Here is a 16,651-nt window from a genome sequence, read left to right on the forward strand (position 1 = left end):
TCTCATCAAAAGAAAACGCTCGTAAAGAAAGGACGACTCCTCGTTGATAAAAGTGATCCGCAGCCATAGCATGGCCAATAAAGATTTGCAATGGTAATGGAACCGACGCGGCCTCTACCGACCGCTCGTCGCTGCGATACGTTATCTATCTTGGAGCATTGAATAGCTTCGAAAAATATGATATTACATCGGTCGCATCTTCGATACCGAATATATACCGAAATATATACCGAATATATACCGAATATATACCGAATATATACCGATCCTTCCGCCAAGCTTTATTAATGAATCGTATTTACGAATCGTCATCTTGCCTGACGTATAGCGCCGGAAGAAAAATTGCTCGCACCGAATACCTATCTAGGTACGTTACCAAGTTAAAAAACGTATCTAGTCATTTATCATCGGTAATGCTCCACGTCGAGATAGACAATTTTTTCGTCTTCTTCTTTATTTTGGCTGAGCACCGTTTAAAATTAATTCCATTATTACGAGAGATTTGAAATGTTTCGAGTATTATCGCTCCGGCTTCCCGAAATATCGACGCTTCTCGTTCGCTTTTATACCGTCGAGAGAGCGATAAAAGTTTGAACGCTTCGCGTGCGCGCCGCGAAAACGAATCAAAGCTTTTATATACGAGAGGCGTGCGTTTCAAAGATGCATTTGCGTAAATGGAAGATGGTTTTATGGACTGCGACGACGTTTATCGGTTTACGATGTACGACCAAAATCGCGAGCATAACGATGCGCGCTCGAGATAGAAGCTTCTTTTATTTCTTATGGTAGACGGTTACCGTTCGATGGTGAAATCAACCATCAAACTAGGCCGATACACACACACGCACACGCACACACACACACACACATGCATATCGCGAGAAATCCAGGATAAATCGCGGCCAAGGCCTCTCGTTCGTGCAGAATCATTTTCCGCTTAACTACGACGACTATTAAATACGATAAACGTTCGATTGCGAGCCCGTTATCGAATGTGACGGGGAGGAGAAAAAAAGAAGGACGAGCTGGCAGCTCATTTTCATCGAGAAGAGAAAAAGCAAAAGGAAAAAAAGGTATCGACAACGTTCATCGGCGAATATTAAAGTCGAAAGAGGAAGACTAAAGTGCGTGAACGGCTCGACGAGTACGGCTTCGAGGATATAAATTATTTCAAGGGGAAAGGTTAAAGGGCCAAGGGAGAATGAGATTCCATCGACGAAACGATTCGAAACGCAATCGAAAAGGATGAAACTCTTACCGGCTCGAAAGGAATGAAATAAAATTGAGGAGAGAAAAGGAAGAGAATTACTTTTGAGAGAAAAGACATTACGGCATCTCGCGAGTCCTGGGAAAAAAGTTCTCGGTCATTCGGTACCGTACTACGGACGCTCGTCATCGTTCCTGTCGTAACTCGCGGTAAAAAAAAAAAAAAGAAAAGCGGGACAAGGAAGGTAAACGTAAAGATGGAAACGGAAAATGCGAGAGATGATATACGACGAGCCAATTTCAACGTGAAGAATATCCGTCTGTGCGGACTTTTCCAATCGTATCGTCCGCGTGCGACAATAACCGCAAGAAAGGTAAGGGCTATTGAGAAAGAAAACAGAAAAAAAGGGAAGAAAGAAAGAAAATAGAAGAATCTTATCGTCTCGGTCATTGCTCGGCTCGTGTACGACGGAATTGTAACGGGAAACACGTTCCCGTCGCGTTCAAACTATCGCTACAAGAATACACATCGACACGTTCGTTCGAGTATCGTTACGACGAGTCCTTCTTTCACCGTCACGTTAAACGTTTTTATTCTACAATATATATGTAGAAAGAATTGAGAACGAGAGAGAGAGAGAGAGAGAGAGAAAGGTAAATTATTGAAATTTTCTGTAAAAGTAGGTAGTAGAAATGTGTCAAAGAAAAGAATAGAAAAGGTTTACTCGACGCCGTCGCTTTTGATTAAAAAATATCCAAGTGCTCGTCGCATATAGGCATTCGCTCGGCTACCAAACGCTCTATTGTACAGTTTAAAATAGGCGAAACAGAGAAATGTGTATTTAAGAGAAAGCGAAACTGGTTGGCGAATATCTCGAAGGTAAAACGGTCTGACCAGGAGACCAGCGTAGTTGGTCGGTAGCGTTGCGTGAGACACGAAACAACGCCGTAAGGCTTCGGACAACACGTTTCGAACAAAGCGCAATGCTACGGGCGATGCAGTGGTAGAGGCAAAGCATAGCGCAGTCGTCGTCCTGCTAGAAACAGTTGCGAGGCATAGAGAAAGAGAGCTAGCTCGCTACCATCCAGCCATCCAGCCATCCAGCCATCCAGCCATCCAGCCATCCAGCCATATAGCCAGCCAGCCAACCAGCCAGCCAGCCAGCCCCCACGGGCCAGGAGAGAGAGAGAGAGAGAGAGAGAGAGAGAGAGAGAGAGAGAGAGAGAGAGAGAGAGAAGCGTAGCGCGCCTCGGCATTACGGACCGACCTAGAATCGTCTTTTTAAATGGCACAAGCCGTTTTCAGGAAAGCACATTCGTGCGAGCGAACGCGACTAGGTTATACGCGAGATGGCAAAGCGAAAAGTAGAAATACACTTTTCTTTTAACGACAGCCGGCTAATGTTCGCTCTCCGAGCGATCGAAATGACAAAGAAACACGATGTAAGGATGCAACTAGGGCAATTATAACGAAAATGCAATTTCCCGACGATGCACGACGAGCTACTGACGGCTTTCGTATCTACTTGGATCCAAAGGTAGTCGGTTCCATTCTTCGTCGGGAGGACAGACGCGTTTTCGTTTTCGTAAAATTTGAAATCCACGATCGAAACGAAATCAGGAACCAGTCAGGATCCCAGGATCAAATTATTACCCTTTCTAATCTCGGATAACGGAAATCCTCGCGCGCTCGATTTAGAATATTAGATCCGTCCTCGAGAAATCGGATGATGATCTCCGTCGCGATCAATTAGAGTCGACTTGTATCACGATGAATACTCTCGAGAGGATAGCCTCTGTATTAGGTCGAAACTCCGAGTAGAGAGATTAACCCTTAGCAGGTGCCGGAATTGGATCTACGAGGAACGTTGCAACATCCCCTTAGTCCATTTGCACCCGACTCGACTCGCGAAGCACTTTGTTGTGTTCTTGACATTTGGGGAAACTTTAGCACGCGCGCCAGCTATATGCGAATATACTTCATTTGAGCACGTTTATAACGGATTAATCATCCGGGAGAGATTACTTTTCCGACCTTCTTCGTATCGCGATCGACGAACGAAAGGGAAGGAGCCTTTCGAAAGGACGATGATACGCTAAAATGGATTCTAATCGTTCTCGCTCATCGCGACCGTAGACAGTTTCGAATCGTTATTCTACCATTAGGCTTCTGAATAATTCACGCACTCGGCGCCTTATAGTCAGTAACTACGACGAGTACTACGACGAGACTCGAAGAGGGAATTCTGCCCGAGGATCTCGCGTCGGCGATGGAACGAAATGATTATGCGAGACAAAGAGAAAGGGAGGAGATACCGTTCCGTTTCGTTATAAAGCTACGTTAAAGCTACGTTAAGGAATCGCTTCGCCGTGAAAGAAAACGAATAAGAGAGGAAATTAGTGTACAAGATTTTTCTTAATTTTTCAAACAAATCGCTACTCCATCCTCGTCGTTTCGTTACGACGTACGTCTAAATCAAGCCGTCGTTCCCTTTTGCTCTACTTCGTACGAATCTTCGAGGAAAAAAGAGAGAGAGAGAGAGACTCCTTTGTCGAAAAAATAATACTCTTCGGATTTTCTTCATTTCTACCTCCGGAATACTCATAGAATCACCTTCCGATTGAGCGACGGTAATATAATCGTATCCCGATAAATCTCCTTTCTTCGAAATAATCGAATCTTTTCGACCGGCAGAGATCAATTCAATTATCGTTACGTAAGAATCCATATAAAATGGGAATAATCAGCGGGAGATCAGCTCCCGGTCTTTCCAAAAGGAGCACGTACAAAACGAAGCTACTACGAGGCGTAAGGCAAGAAAGAACGCAAACGCAAAAAGTCTATTTATATATAACCGATACTTTAGCGATGTGTCCTACCACCGTTGATACACACGTACCTAGAAATGGGTCTAGTACTTTTAGTTAGAAACGTTAGTACGTAACGTAGCGACGTGTCATGTCGCATCGTACGGTACGTTACGGTACCGTGTACGACGCGACGTACTACTCACAGACGAACTCTAACAAAGTTATCAAGAGAAAATTCGTTTCATTTACGACAGGTATCACGGAATAGGCATCGTTGAGACGCGAACGTAAAAAGCTTCCTTCGTTTCATATTTTTAAATCTCATATTTCTTTTTCTTTCCTTTTTTCTTTGCGCAAAAAAAAACTGAATTTTTTGGCAAGTATCTGTCAAACGTCGCTTGATCATGATAATTAACGGAATGAAACACGTCTTCCAAAAGCAAAATCCAACGGGTTTCCGGTGCCACTCTCTCTCTCTCTCTCTCTCTCTCTCTCCCTCTATAAGAAAAGTCCTTCACGACGAGTCCCGCGAAATTACGTAATTTACGAGAGAGCCTCTAATTTGTGAAGCCTTCAAAGAATACTTGAAACTTTTCTAGTTAATGCGACGGAAAACTTGTCGTTCGAGTGGAATATATCTACCTATCCAGGTACCGCGTCTTGCGAAAAGACCCGGCAAACCTTTTTTCATCGTAGAAAAATTCGGCTAGCTCCGAAGAAACGTCCGAATTAAATAGAAATTAACGAAATACTTAATAGAAATAAACGAAATAAAGGGCGTGTCGTCTATTAATTGCGCCAGGAAGGAAATCGAAGTAATAATAAAGGAAAAAGGAAGAAAGCTTGGAAACTGAGCCCTCGACGTACGAAGAAACCGCAGGAACGACTCTAGGTTCAACGTCCCTGAGATTATTTCCCGAGCGTGTGTCATAGTTTACGTTGTCGAGTGTAACGGCAACTCGGGCGCATAAGCGGCGGCCGACTAGAAAGGCATTTTCTGCCAAAAGGTCACCGAAGGCGTTCTTCACAGTCCGTACACGTTTTCGCAAGAGTAAGGCTTAATTACCTCGAGCTTACCACGAGCATACAGTGGTTTCTGTCGCGAACCGTCCCTGAGGTTTATCGCGGAAGACCGCCTGGCAAAAGAGAGCTTTCAGAGCGGTTGAGATTAAATGGCCGCTACCACCTGGATCGCGAAGGAAGGAAAATGAGAAAGGAAAATTACTGTAAATCTTCTCACAAAAATCTCCTTTCGTCTCTTTATATCGTAGAGTAGAAAAATATATAATAAGTGAAATATTTTGAAGTAAATGGCCGGACGGAGGGAGGGGGGCTAAGAATTAGAAACGGACCGAAGGTAAGGGAATAAATTTGCGCGCTTAATTCTATAAAGCGAGTACGGCGAGAGGGCGAGAGAGAGAGAGAGAGAGAGAGAGAGAGAGAGAGAATGTCCTCTTTTTACAAAGTTCCAAGGGAACTTTTCAAACTCGAAAAGCCTACGTTAACTATGTATAAACGTTTGTTCCATATGGTAAACGCGCGGTCGCATATCTTTCAGTTGGTCCTATATATTCTCTATTCTCGTTTCCCGTTCATTAGCGGTGAACCGAAGAGTATTATCCGACGTGACGAGAAACATCGAGAAATCGTATAGGCGTTTACGTATAGGCGCGACACGATAAGACGGGATTGAAGTAAAAGAAACCCGGACACAGGGGATACTGTCAATTCCTTCCTCTCACAAGAGATAGCTAGAGGAAGTTTCAAGTTATTCGCTGCTATCATCGATGACACGGTCTTTGTGCCGCAGCTCGATGGAAATTCGTGTTGAACCCCGACGGAAACGAGGACGCTCTGGTCGATCGTTACTAAACTACGTTGCGTATAGATACGCGCTCGCAACTATATACAAAGGAGTTCTACTCATCTCCTTCTAGTACGCATTGTGATACCATCTTCGAATCTACGAATACATCGGAATAAAAGAGAAAAGAAAATAATGTTTACGTAATTTCAACTAACGAAATTTGAAAGTAACGAAATGTCAGATTCGAAAAGAAAATTGGATTTTTCAAAGAGTTTATATATCGACAACGGTAAGTATACGTGAAGGTGCATTGGAAATTCGACCGCTCGAAGTAATATAAAAATATGCCAGCGAGGAAGGTGAAAGGATCTCGGCGAAAGAGAGGAGGAACGATTTCAAGAATAGATTTCGAGTCGGCCAAACCGAATCTCCTACGCGAATAACCATAAGATTCGAAAGCAAATAGAAACTATTGATCTTAATATTCGCTTTCGAATCGCTCGTGAATTTAGTTAATCGCGTGTCCTGCCGCTTTGATACAAATAAACTTCGTTCCGAGAGAAATTTCTTCTTCGCTTCCTGCAACGCTCGGCAGAGATTATAATAATATGACGGTTATAATATATTGCGTTCGTCTGAAAAAAGGCAACGAAGCCGATCGATCGGCTAACGAGTACGTGATTCAACGATCTATACACGCCGTTATCAATCGGTCATCGGTTATTCGTTAATTACAATAACAATATAAAATTCCGATTAATTGCAAAATCCGCGTTCGACGAATTAATTCGTACATTTGCATATTTATAATCGATACAACGAGTTCCAGTAATTTCTCGCCTCGTCAAATTTCCGATCGGATGTTCGTCGATCGATCGCCGCGCAATCTACCAAAATTATATGATTTTTAACGAATCGCTCGCGTTAAAATTACGCCTCCTAATTACTTCCTAACCAATCAACGCTTTAGACTTTATTAAAGCTTCTTATTGGCCGCAAAACGAAAGAAGAATTTTGAGCTTTGAAAAATCTTGACGTTCGTCTCCTTTGACGACCATAGGAAAACACGTTCGTCGCTAACGTCGGGCACAGAGACAAAATGAAATTTCACTTGGACGATGAATGTCTGCCGCAAAACTGCGAGCGTACGATCCATAGGAGCCAATTTGCATGGAGGATTTAATTGAAAAATGTGACAGCCGCCCGAGATTAAGCCACGCTAGGGGGTGAAGGACAACGCCGGCGGTCGCTATCGCAATTAGTGCGAACGAACGATTTATGTGACGCTGACCCAATGGGAAAAGAATGTGCGCGAGTGTGTGTGTGTGTGTGTGTGTGTGTGTGTGTGTGGGTGCGTGCGTGCATCGGTACGGAACGCGCTACCTAATGTCCGCGCGCCTTCGAAATCCACCCCATTGTCTCTCATTTATAACCTTCGACGTACGTTTTTTTTTTTTTTTTTTTTTCTTTTTTTTTCCCATACGGACCACCGAGAGCAGCGTAATTCTTCGAAAAATCGACGAAAAAATATTTTACGATAAATCATCATACGCGCGATGGTAAAGCCAAAAGTTTTATAGAAAAATGTTCAATGGTCGTTTGTAATTCGATAGAGGCGCAAAAGTAACTTTACGTTCGGTGTTTTAACGCGGGAATATTAATCGAACGAGATCGAAGAGAATCGTGCAAGAATATTTATAAATTTCGAACAATTTCCCTCCGAAAGTATTAGGCTATATTAGGGATCGAGTACATTTCAACGTCTCTCTCTCTCCCTCTCTCTCTCATCTCGGAAGGAAATAAACGGTGAAGTATTTTACAAAGAATCCAAAGAATCTGGCATCGCAGTCGAAAACGTTCTCGGAAGAATTTAATATCAGTAAATATTTAACGCTTCTCTCTCATCTTTCATGTAAGCGACTAGATAGGCACGTAATGCCGGTTCACGATTGATCGGCCTGTACCTTGACCTCCGCTCCGATTATGTGGAACAACTCGGTGAGTAATTGATTTTCCGTTAATATACATACACCCTACACACACTTATAGACGCGCGAGCCGTCAAAGTTAATTTTAAAGCAAGACTGTAACACGACGCGTCGCGATGCGTTGTCTTAGGAAAAAGCTTCCGTCGGTTATATTCACGATCGGAGAGAGAGAGAGAGAGAGAGAGATATCGTCTCAAAGATCGTCCGTACTAACCTATTATTTCATCTCCCCTAAGTATGGATATGGTAAATTGTAATAGAATCGATAATGTCAATTTGACGAGATAAAATCCGAAAAGACGAAGAAAAGAAATGAGAGCAACCAAAGAGAGATAGACGAGGAAAGACAGAAAGTGTCTCTAAAGTCGGCTTTATAAATTCCTAGGGTGTTTTAATCCTTTCCGTAAGCCGTCCGATAGCGCCAGTGCTTTCACTAAATTAAAGGATTTTCGACTAGTCATTCCCGTTCGCTCTTATTCCATGGCTAACAACACCGATTGGTACGAGTAAAAAAAATACGATATTATTCCCTAAACGCGTAATGCCCGATATGACAAATTTAGCCAGCTTAAAAGAATTTTTTTAATGTGTTCCCAACGGACATTAAAGCTCGACGCGAACACACACACACGCAAACTTAATCCTCGATCGTTCAGGAAGTGTCTTCCCTGCTGACAAAGGAAGGACAACGGGCTTAAGCCAGATAAAACTTCGAATGAGCACGACCTAATTTCAGAATCGCGAGGCCGACTTGGTACGATCAACCTTTTCTTCGCAAAGGCAAAAGAAATTACGAGAAATTTCGTCTCAATGACGACTCTATAGCTCGCCGAGCGGTGCCAACGTTCGTCCTGGAGCTATTCAACGGGAACAAAATAATCGAGTATAATTTTTATTAATCGTGACTATGATAAGTCGAAAGTCACGACCGAATCGAGTGCACTGTCGGAAAACAGGGAATAACGGTCCTTTGCCGGAGAGAGAGAGAGAGAGAGAGGGAGAGAGAGAGAGAGAGAGAGAGAGAGAGAGAAGCTAAGGAAATAGAGGAGAGTCAAACTCGCTTCCGAGAACGGAGTTCGTTATGAGAGCGAGCAATTTTGATAAGAAACGATTCCGAAAGATTTTCCTAACCGGCTATCTACTCCGTCTCGAGCGAGATATTTTTCCGTTCCTTCTTCTCTTTGCCTTTCTCTTCCCTTTGTGTCACTTTTAAGGTATCCAATGGACTTGTATGAGACGGTAAAAAGAGCAAAAGATGATTCCCTTTGAAGGCGAAGAAAAGCGAAAGATAGAAAGAAGTATGGAAGGAGCTGGCACGCGCGCACGCTCTCGAGGGTGTAGGAGGAGGGAGAGAGAAACGGCACTTCACTTCGTCTTCTCCGAGGGTAGCACTTCTCGCTAAAAGGGAGTAAATACACGCCCCCGTGCTTGCTCGAGCAAGAGCTCGCAGCACGATCCACTCACTTGGCGGAATTGCGCACGACTTTGTGTGTGCGCGTGCACGACAGCACGCGACGACTATTCCGCTCGGTCGGAGAAAAGAGAAACCTGAGATCCTCGAGAAGAGTGTAGACGACTAAAAAAGAAAAAAAAAAAAAAAAAAATCCTAGCACGACGTACCCTCCGTGGAGAATCTTTTTCCGGAGAAAAATCAGACGAAGAAAAGAAAGGAAAGAAGACGGGTCGACGACGACGGAGATGTAACGAGACGAGCTTTTTCTATTAATTACTCTTCGCTCTTGTTATTCCGCGACGATCGGATCAGCGCTGCGGTGTCCTTTTATTCTCTCTCTCTCTCTCTCTCTCTCGCTCTCTCTCGTTCGCTCGCTCGAGCAGCACCCGCTACCGCCACCCGCCTTTTCGTAGCCTTCCTCTTACGGTGCTTTAATTAGCGCTCTTTAATTACGGTCACAACGAATACACGCTAGCGTCCGACCCTTCCCACTTTGCTTTTTCTCTTTTCGCTCTTCCCTCGCTCGCTCGTTCCTAGACCATAAGATTGTTACCCGCAACCCTACCGCAGTCGTTTCAAGTTCGTGAAATTCGCCCGAGTCGATCCTTCCTTCCGATGAGTACCTTTCGAGAAGTAAGGAAACTTTTGCGGACAAGCGACGAGACAAACGGACCGATCGATGATATTCCATCCATCGTACATCGATTAGAAAGGTTCTCACTGAAAAATATAAAGCCTCGATCGTAAATCGTTCGTAAACGATGTCTCTTGAATTTTCCAAACGTGCGAACACCGCACCGTAACCGTACCTTTTGTAATGGAGCGAATTATAGAACATAGGAAATAGCGTAAAACTGTATTCTCGAACGTTTCACGATATAATAGGAAAGCTCGTAGGACTCGTGATGAGGGAGATAGAAAAATATAGAGCGGCGAAAGAAAAAGGGGAGGGGAGGGGAGGGGAGGGGAGGGGAGGGGAGGGAAAGAGAGAGAGAGAGAGAGACGATAAAGAAAGAAGGGACAAAATAAAGAAGATGCTCCCAAGAGAAAAGGCTTTAAACATCGCCTACCTCATTTACGAGAAACGCGAGTTACACGCCGCCGACGTATACGCGAGACGTACGTGAGACGTACGTAGGGGAGGAGATCGAGGCGTCTATCGCAGGCACAAAAAGAGATTCCACGTACAGGTATGAGCGATATATTCGCCTGTAGGTGCATTCAAAGGTACTCATCGCGTAGATTTAGAAGCGTGTCTCTCAACCGTATCAAGTTCGTCGCTCGAGTGGAATCACTTAGCGTTGCCATTCAATTTTGTTTCTTCGTTAACTACCGCGAAAAGCTATTTTACGTGTTTCTCAATCTCCAATAGGATTAGTATTTACGTGACGCCAACGTATGTAGATCAAAAAACACCTTCTTCGATCATTGTTCGACATAAAAATAACGTTCGTCCGTTCTCGTCAATGGCCGTTTAAACGAAACAACCTAAACGTAGAGAATAATTATGCTCGGTCAATGAGAAGGGCTTTCGTTAATAGGAGATAAAAACGTATGTATGTAGGATAATAATATGCGTATAAAGTTCGTATCTAAGGGCGCGATGTTTATTACGATTTCTACGAAGTATCTCTCGTACGATCCGCTATTTCTTCGCACGTACGCCGACCGCTTATCGTAATACGTATTCGCATCCGTATTACATTAGGATTCGGCGATTACCGAGAATGACGAAGGGAGCAACGACCGGCAGCGAGAAGAAGCTTTTTATTACGTTCCATTCAATGTTCCGCCGTGATCCGATTAAAGTCTTGCGTAAGGAAGCAAAATTGCGCGCGATTTTAACGTTTGATCGAAGTCGCCGTAAACGTAGCGTAAAAAACGATTTAATGTTGTGGAACGGACGATCGATGGTTCGTTTAAAGGTCTTTGTTAAAAAGTTTTCCCGTTTCCTAGTTCGAGCAAAGTTCAGAGCTTAAAGATGGACGCAAGACGGTTAAATTTTTCTTTCGTCGTTACACAAACTTATATTAATATTTGTAGGAATAAAAAAAAGAATGAAAAAGCGTCGAGAACGAGCCAAATTGGCAAACCGTGGACGCCTCCTCGTCGAAAAGACGCGGCGGCGGCGGCGGCGGCTGTGAGCCGCGTCGACTTCAAATAGACCGGAAAGGCTCTCCACCGTTTCACGAGCAATTTCATTTCCAGTGGAAAATTTATGCAAATCGCTCGCATCAGAGAAGCAGCCCAGACGACTCTGCGCGACGAATTTGCGCTATTATCCGATTTCTGTTTTGCACCGCACGAGAAAACCGCGACTGGGCGCGTACGAAGCCAAAAATGAAAATGACTCGATCGAGAGAGTATTCCAATCGATACCGATTAAAATGGTTGCCTCGCTATAGACAAAGCTACTATTGTTATATAACTGCATCAACGAAATAAGCTATTATTTTATTTACTCCGATTCGTCGAAACCTATATAATTTTCATTCGAGTTACTTTCGTCTTCCGCTAATCTCTATTATCTCGAAAAAAATCGATATAAGACGTTGTTTCTTTCGGCGAGAAAAGCGGCCGCTTCGTCAATTATTCCAATTATTTCGAATTATTTCTCCTCGAGCGTGTTTGCATATTATCGACGTTTTAATGAATCTTCGTTATCTTCGTTAGTCTCGACCAGAGCCGCTTAACGCGGTGTTCTGACAAAGGCTACTCGATCAAAAAGACCATAGCTTACGTTATGTCTCTAGTAGCGTCATTCGCAACACGTTTTCGACTTTGCTCGAAACAACAATTGCACGAAAAAGGCTTTGTTTTACATGTGTATAAATGGATGGATAGATAGTGAGAGAGAGAGAGAGAGAGAGAGAGAGAGAGGAAAGTGGATCGCATTTGCATAACGCAATGACCAACGACGACGGTCCTCTCGTAGAAATTTGATTTCGCATAGAACGATATAACGATCTTAACTAACATAAGTGGGACTTTTTTGGGATCTTCACCTACCTCGCTCTCGCCGATAAATGCATTTCCGCATAGCCCTGTTTCGATCGTTTTTTCTAGCAAATTGTAATTGTCGAGCGAAGCGTAACGTTTAAAAGAGGGGAAAAAAAAAAATTGTAATAGGTTCGGCACGTTATAAAAAGCACGTTATATCGAAGGATATTCTCGAGTGTGCATTAACGTTACTATGTAGATATTTTGTTAAAATAAAACTAACGATCGCGTTAGTTTTCCGAGGTGAAAAACACGTAGGCAAAAGAAATACGCGCGCGTTCGTAATTCGAAGCGAGTGTCAACGCGCTTTTAACCGTCCATGTAAAAGAATAGGCGTGTTTTCGGTAAAAACATTGGAAGGAGAGAAAAGTTTCTCGAATTCGTCCGGACTGCGTGTTTATCGTGATACGATTGATAGTCAAGGATGTATCCCGGTCGAGTTAGTTTTAAATATTTATGCAGAAACTCGCTGCTTTTGCATTATGCACGAGTATTGCGAGTAGCGGCTACATACGTATATATGTATGTATAGACGTTATGATGCGCGAACCTGATGCACGCACGAAAGAGAGGAGATGGCCGAGCATAGAATACGACACGGTAATATTCGAGGAGTTGGAGAACGCGTCGACGACACGTGTGAACTTCCCTCTCAAGTTAATTATCCGTCAAGATACCCCTCTCTTCTTCTTTCCTCTCTCGCTCACGTAAACGATGTTACAAAGTGTCGGTTGGTAACCGATAATGAGGAAAAATATACGACGAACTCGATGTTTACTTAGCGTCACTTCTACGCGCGTCCCGATGAAAACATAAACATTGCGTTAGCTCGATAAGCGAGAACGAAGTAAGGCATTGTGCCTTTGTATGCCTTGAGAAAGACCGACTGAGAGGAACTAGAGAGAAAGAAACTAGAAAAGCAATCGTATCTGCCTTATATTCAGAGAGGAGCGTTGAAAAATATATGCGCGTGATGAGAAACTCTCGTTGCTCGAAAACAAAACAAAACAAAAAAGAAAAGAAAAAGAAGAAAGTGAAAAAAAAAACAAGAGAGAAGGAAAAAAAAAGCAAAGAAAAAGAAGAGAAAAAAGGAAGCCAAGCGGAATACCTTCTCTCGTAGTTTTTCTCCCGTATTACGTGATGCCATTCTTTCCTATGAAAATGAGAAGAAACATTTTTGAAATAGAAACCGCATAGAAATTCTTTTTCTTTTTCTTTTTTTTTATCGAGAAAATAAGAACGAAAGGATAAGAAAGAAGAAAGGTTCGTTTCACAATTATGCGCCTGAAATATGATTAATCGAAAAGTCGAAAGAATAGAAGGGACGTTCCTATCGGTACGATCCTTTGAATCTTCAATGAATATTAAGTGGAAAGAATCTTTGCTCCGATTCGAGTCCAATTTTGAAAGAGCTTATAGAGTTATTACCGACGAATATTAGCTCCTACCTCTGTCATATCTGATCTAATTAGTAAGTAAGAAACGAGCCGATTCGAAAAATCAATTATGCTCGTGCGTTCATATACGTCGAGCTTATTTTCGTTCGAGATTTCAATCTCATTGTTAGGACTGTAATGAACAAGCCAAGACGTTCGTTCGTTCGTTCGTTCGTTCGTTCGTTCGTTCGTTCGTTCGTTCGTTCGTTCGTTCGTCGTTCGTTCGTTCGTTCGTTCGTTCGTTCGTTCGTCGTTCGTTCGTTCGTTCGTTCGTTCGTTCGTCGTTCGTTCGTTCGTTCGTTCGTTCGTTCGTTCGTACGTATGTACGTACGTACGTACGTTCGGCGAGTTATCGATTATCTCTCTGTCAAAAGAATATAAGCTCGAAGGTATGAGCGACGACTGACGGCACTAGAATGGATATTACGATTCGAATAAACCATTCCCACCTATCCTCGCAAGCTTTAAAACCAAGTTCTCCGAAAAAGTTTCTCCGGCGCGATGAGAAGATCCTTTTAAGAAGAGACCAGCTCGTTCTCCTCCAATTTCCTTAGCGTGCATCCTCTGCATCTTTAATACCTTTCTCGTCAAGAGATTTACCTGAACACTTGGCCTTTTGAAATGATTCTTTTCTTTAATTTTTTCTCTCTCTCCTTTTTATCTTTTAACGTACAAAACGTCATAGTACGATGTTCGTTTTATCGACGAAAGAGAAGAAGAACGTCTTGTTCTTTTCTAACCGGGCATGACAGGTTCGATGAATATCTAGAAATATTTCTAAGAAATTCCAGATGACAAGAGCTTTGAGGCTTCGTACATGAGAAAGCACACCAGTCTTGAATGATTCTTTGTCTTGAAGAAAACTCGGCTAAAGGACAAAGATCTTTGAGGCTGAGGACAAATCACGAAGATCGTCGTCGGGTATTCTGTGAACCTTGATAGTCTACCGAACGACATCCATTACTCACAGAGGTTTGCCGATTGAGGAGCGTCCGTCTTCTCCGATGCGAGACGTGCTTCCGAACGTCTTCTTTGGGATAACTTTTCTGAATCGTCGTCCTCTTGGCGAAAGAAAAGCATTATTCCCCTTTCTCTTCCTTCTTCTTCTCCTCTTCGAGGATACATATTTTGCATGCGATATATTCTTTTCGTTCAATCGTCGCAGATGGGGCGCAAATGACACGCGTAAACAACGACAAAAGGAAGTGAGCCTTATCAACGTGTACTTTCTATTAAAAATCAATTGCAATTTCAAAGACGAATTCAAACTTCCCAGGCAGATGTCGATCGAAGAAGAAGGACTAGAAAATTCTCTTCCAAGTCGAGCGGACGAGCTTCGTTCGCTCGAACGTTTTGCAACGAGCATGCCACTCTATACCAGCCCGTTTTTTAAACTATCCTTGTGGCCGAACGATCGACGTATCGTGAATTACATCTCGTGAGTATATCGAGAATATCGATCGGTTCTTCTCTCCCGTACGCGTCCGGAGAGTACAAGAGAGAAAGGGAAAACAAGAGCTCGTCTTCTTAAACCTACGCTTTCTCTCTAAACTTACGAGACAACCTTATCAAAGCCATCCTCTCTCTTTCCCCCCTCCCCCTTAGACTTGGATATACGCAGGTACAAACAGGCGCGTTTGTTCACACGCCTTTCCTCGCTTTAGTACAAACAATGCGCAATTATTATTTATCTTTTTTTTTTACCAATAAAATCGCAAAGTCGAAGAAGCGGAGGAAAACAATTGGCTCTCCGCTCGCGTTCAGTCAACGACGTGTACTCGCTATCGCCGGATATAAAGAGAAAGGGGGAGAGAGAGAGAGAGAGAGAGAGAGAGTAGACGATATTTAACGTTTCTATACGTAGATGTATTTAACGGTAGGTGAAATGTGATACAACGATCAAAGCGAAGGAATAATGAGATTGGTCGGACGTGTATTTATCTTCGGTACTGCTTCATCGTACGTAAATACATACTTTATTTACTTGCGTTATCAAATTTCGACAATGTCTGTTTTTTCAATACGTTTACCTACGTACCTCGATTATCCCTTAGTGGATAAATGTCTCTCGACCTCGATACTTTGACGACGACGACGACGACGACGACGACGACGACGACGACGACGACGACGACGGCGACGACGACGACGACGACGACGGCGACGGCGACGGCGACGGCGACGACGACGACGGCGACGACGACGACGACGACGACGACGAGGACGATAACCGACGACCGACGATGGATTTATTGAAACGAAGACACAACGAAGACGATCGAGACTTGGAAAGACTATCTTTTCTTTTTTCTTCGTATGCCTGTGTTATCTCAGCCAACGAGAACGACGGTCGTAAACGAAGATTTACAGATACAGAAAAACAACGAGTCTCACCGTCCGAGGACTCGCGGCCGACTGAGGTCCGCCTCGAACGTCACCGTGGGTGTAGCTGTACTCACCCCTGTTCCCTCTCTCCGTTATACTCGCTCGCTCGCTCTCTCTCTCTCTCTCTCTCCTCCTCTGGAACACTTGCGCGCGTCCTCTCACCCCGTATCTTGCTCCCCCTCTCTCTCTCTCTCTCTCTCTCTCTCTTACGTACGCGACCGCACGCTCTTCCATCTCTGTCGCTCGTCTCCTTCCTCTCCCCACCAGTGGTTCTCGGCATTGGAACATCGACGCCATCTGATTCGCGGAACGAGTACGCGTGTACTAACGAGTGCGAGAGAAACGGCAAACGAGGTATCGCTTCGGTACGACGAAGACGCGCTACCTCGAGGCGCTTCAGAGTTACGAGAGAGGATGAACAAGAAGGGAGAGAAAAGAGGGAGAATGCGTTCGCGCGAGAAAGAAAAGAGGCAATTTATTGGATTCTGGAAAGTAGCGATCACGTACGTGTCCGAAGAAAACTTTGGTTGGATTTCGACGAGATACTTGGATCGCCAGCGACTAT

At 43.7% G+C, this 16,651-nt stretch overlaps 1 protein-coding gene across 8 annotated transcripts in view; it reads right to left on the reverse strand.

Moving 5' to 3' along the window:
* LOC124952003 overlaps positions 1 to 16,141 on the reverse strand; it is a 62,129-nt gene extending 45,988 nt beyond the window's left edge. For 3 of the 8 annotated variants that reach the window (XM_047501223.1, XM_047501228.1, XM_047501222.1), the window contains exon 1: positions 15,740 to 16,133. Coding sequence is in view for 1 of the 8 variants with exons in the window: in XM_047501218.1 (XP_047357174.1) it covers positions 14,670 to 14,835 (166 nt within the window). In the remaining 7 variants the exon portion in view is untranslated. The other 5 variants (XM_047501217.1, XM_047501216.1, XM_047501219.1 and 2 more) reach the window with 3 other exon arrangements.
* Between the last annotated feature and the right edge of the window lie 510 nt (positions 16,142 to 16,651).

Source organism: Vespa velutina, chromosome 10 (genome assembly GCF_912470025.1).
Source record: "Vespa velutina chromosome 10, iVesVel2.1, whole genome shotgun sequence".
Taxonomy (NCBI): domain Eukaryota; kingdom Metazoa; phylum Arthropoda; class Insecta; order Hymenoptera; family Vespidae; genus Vespa; species Vespa velutina.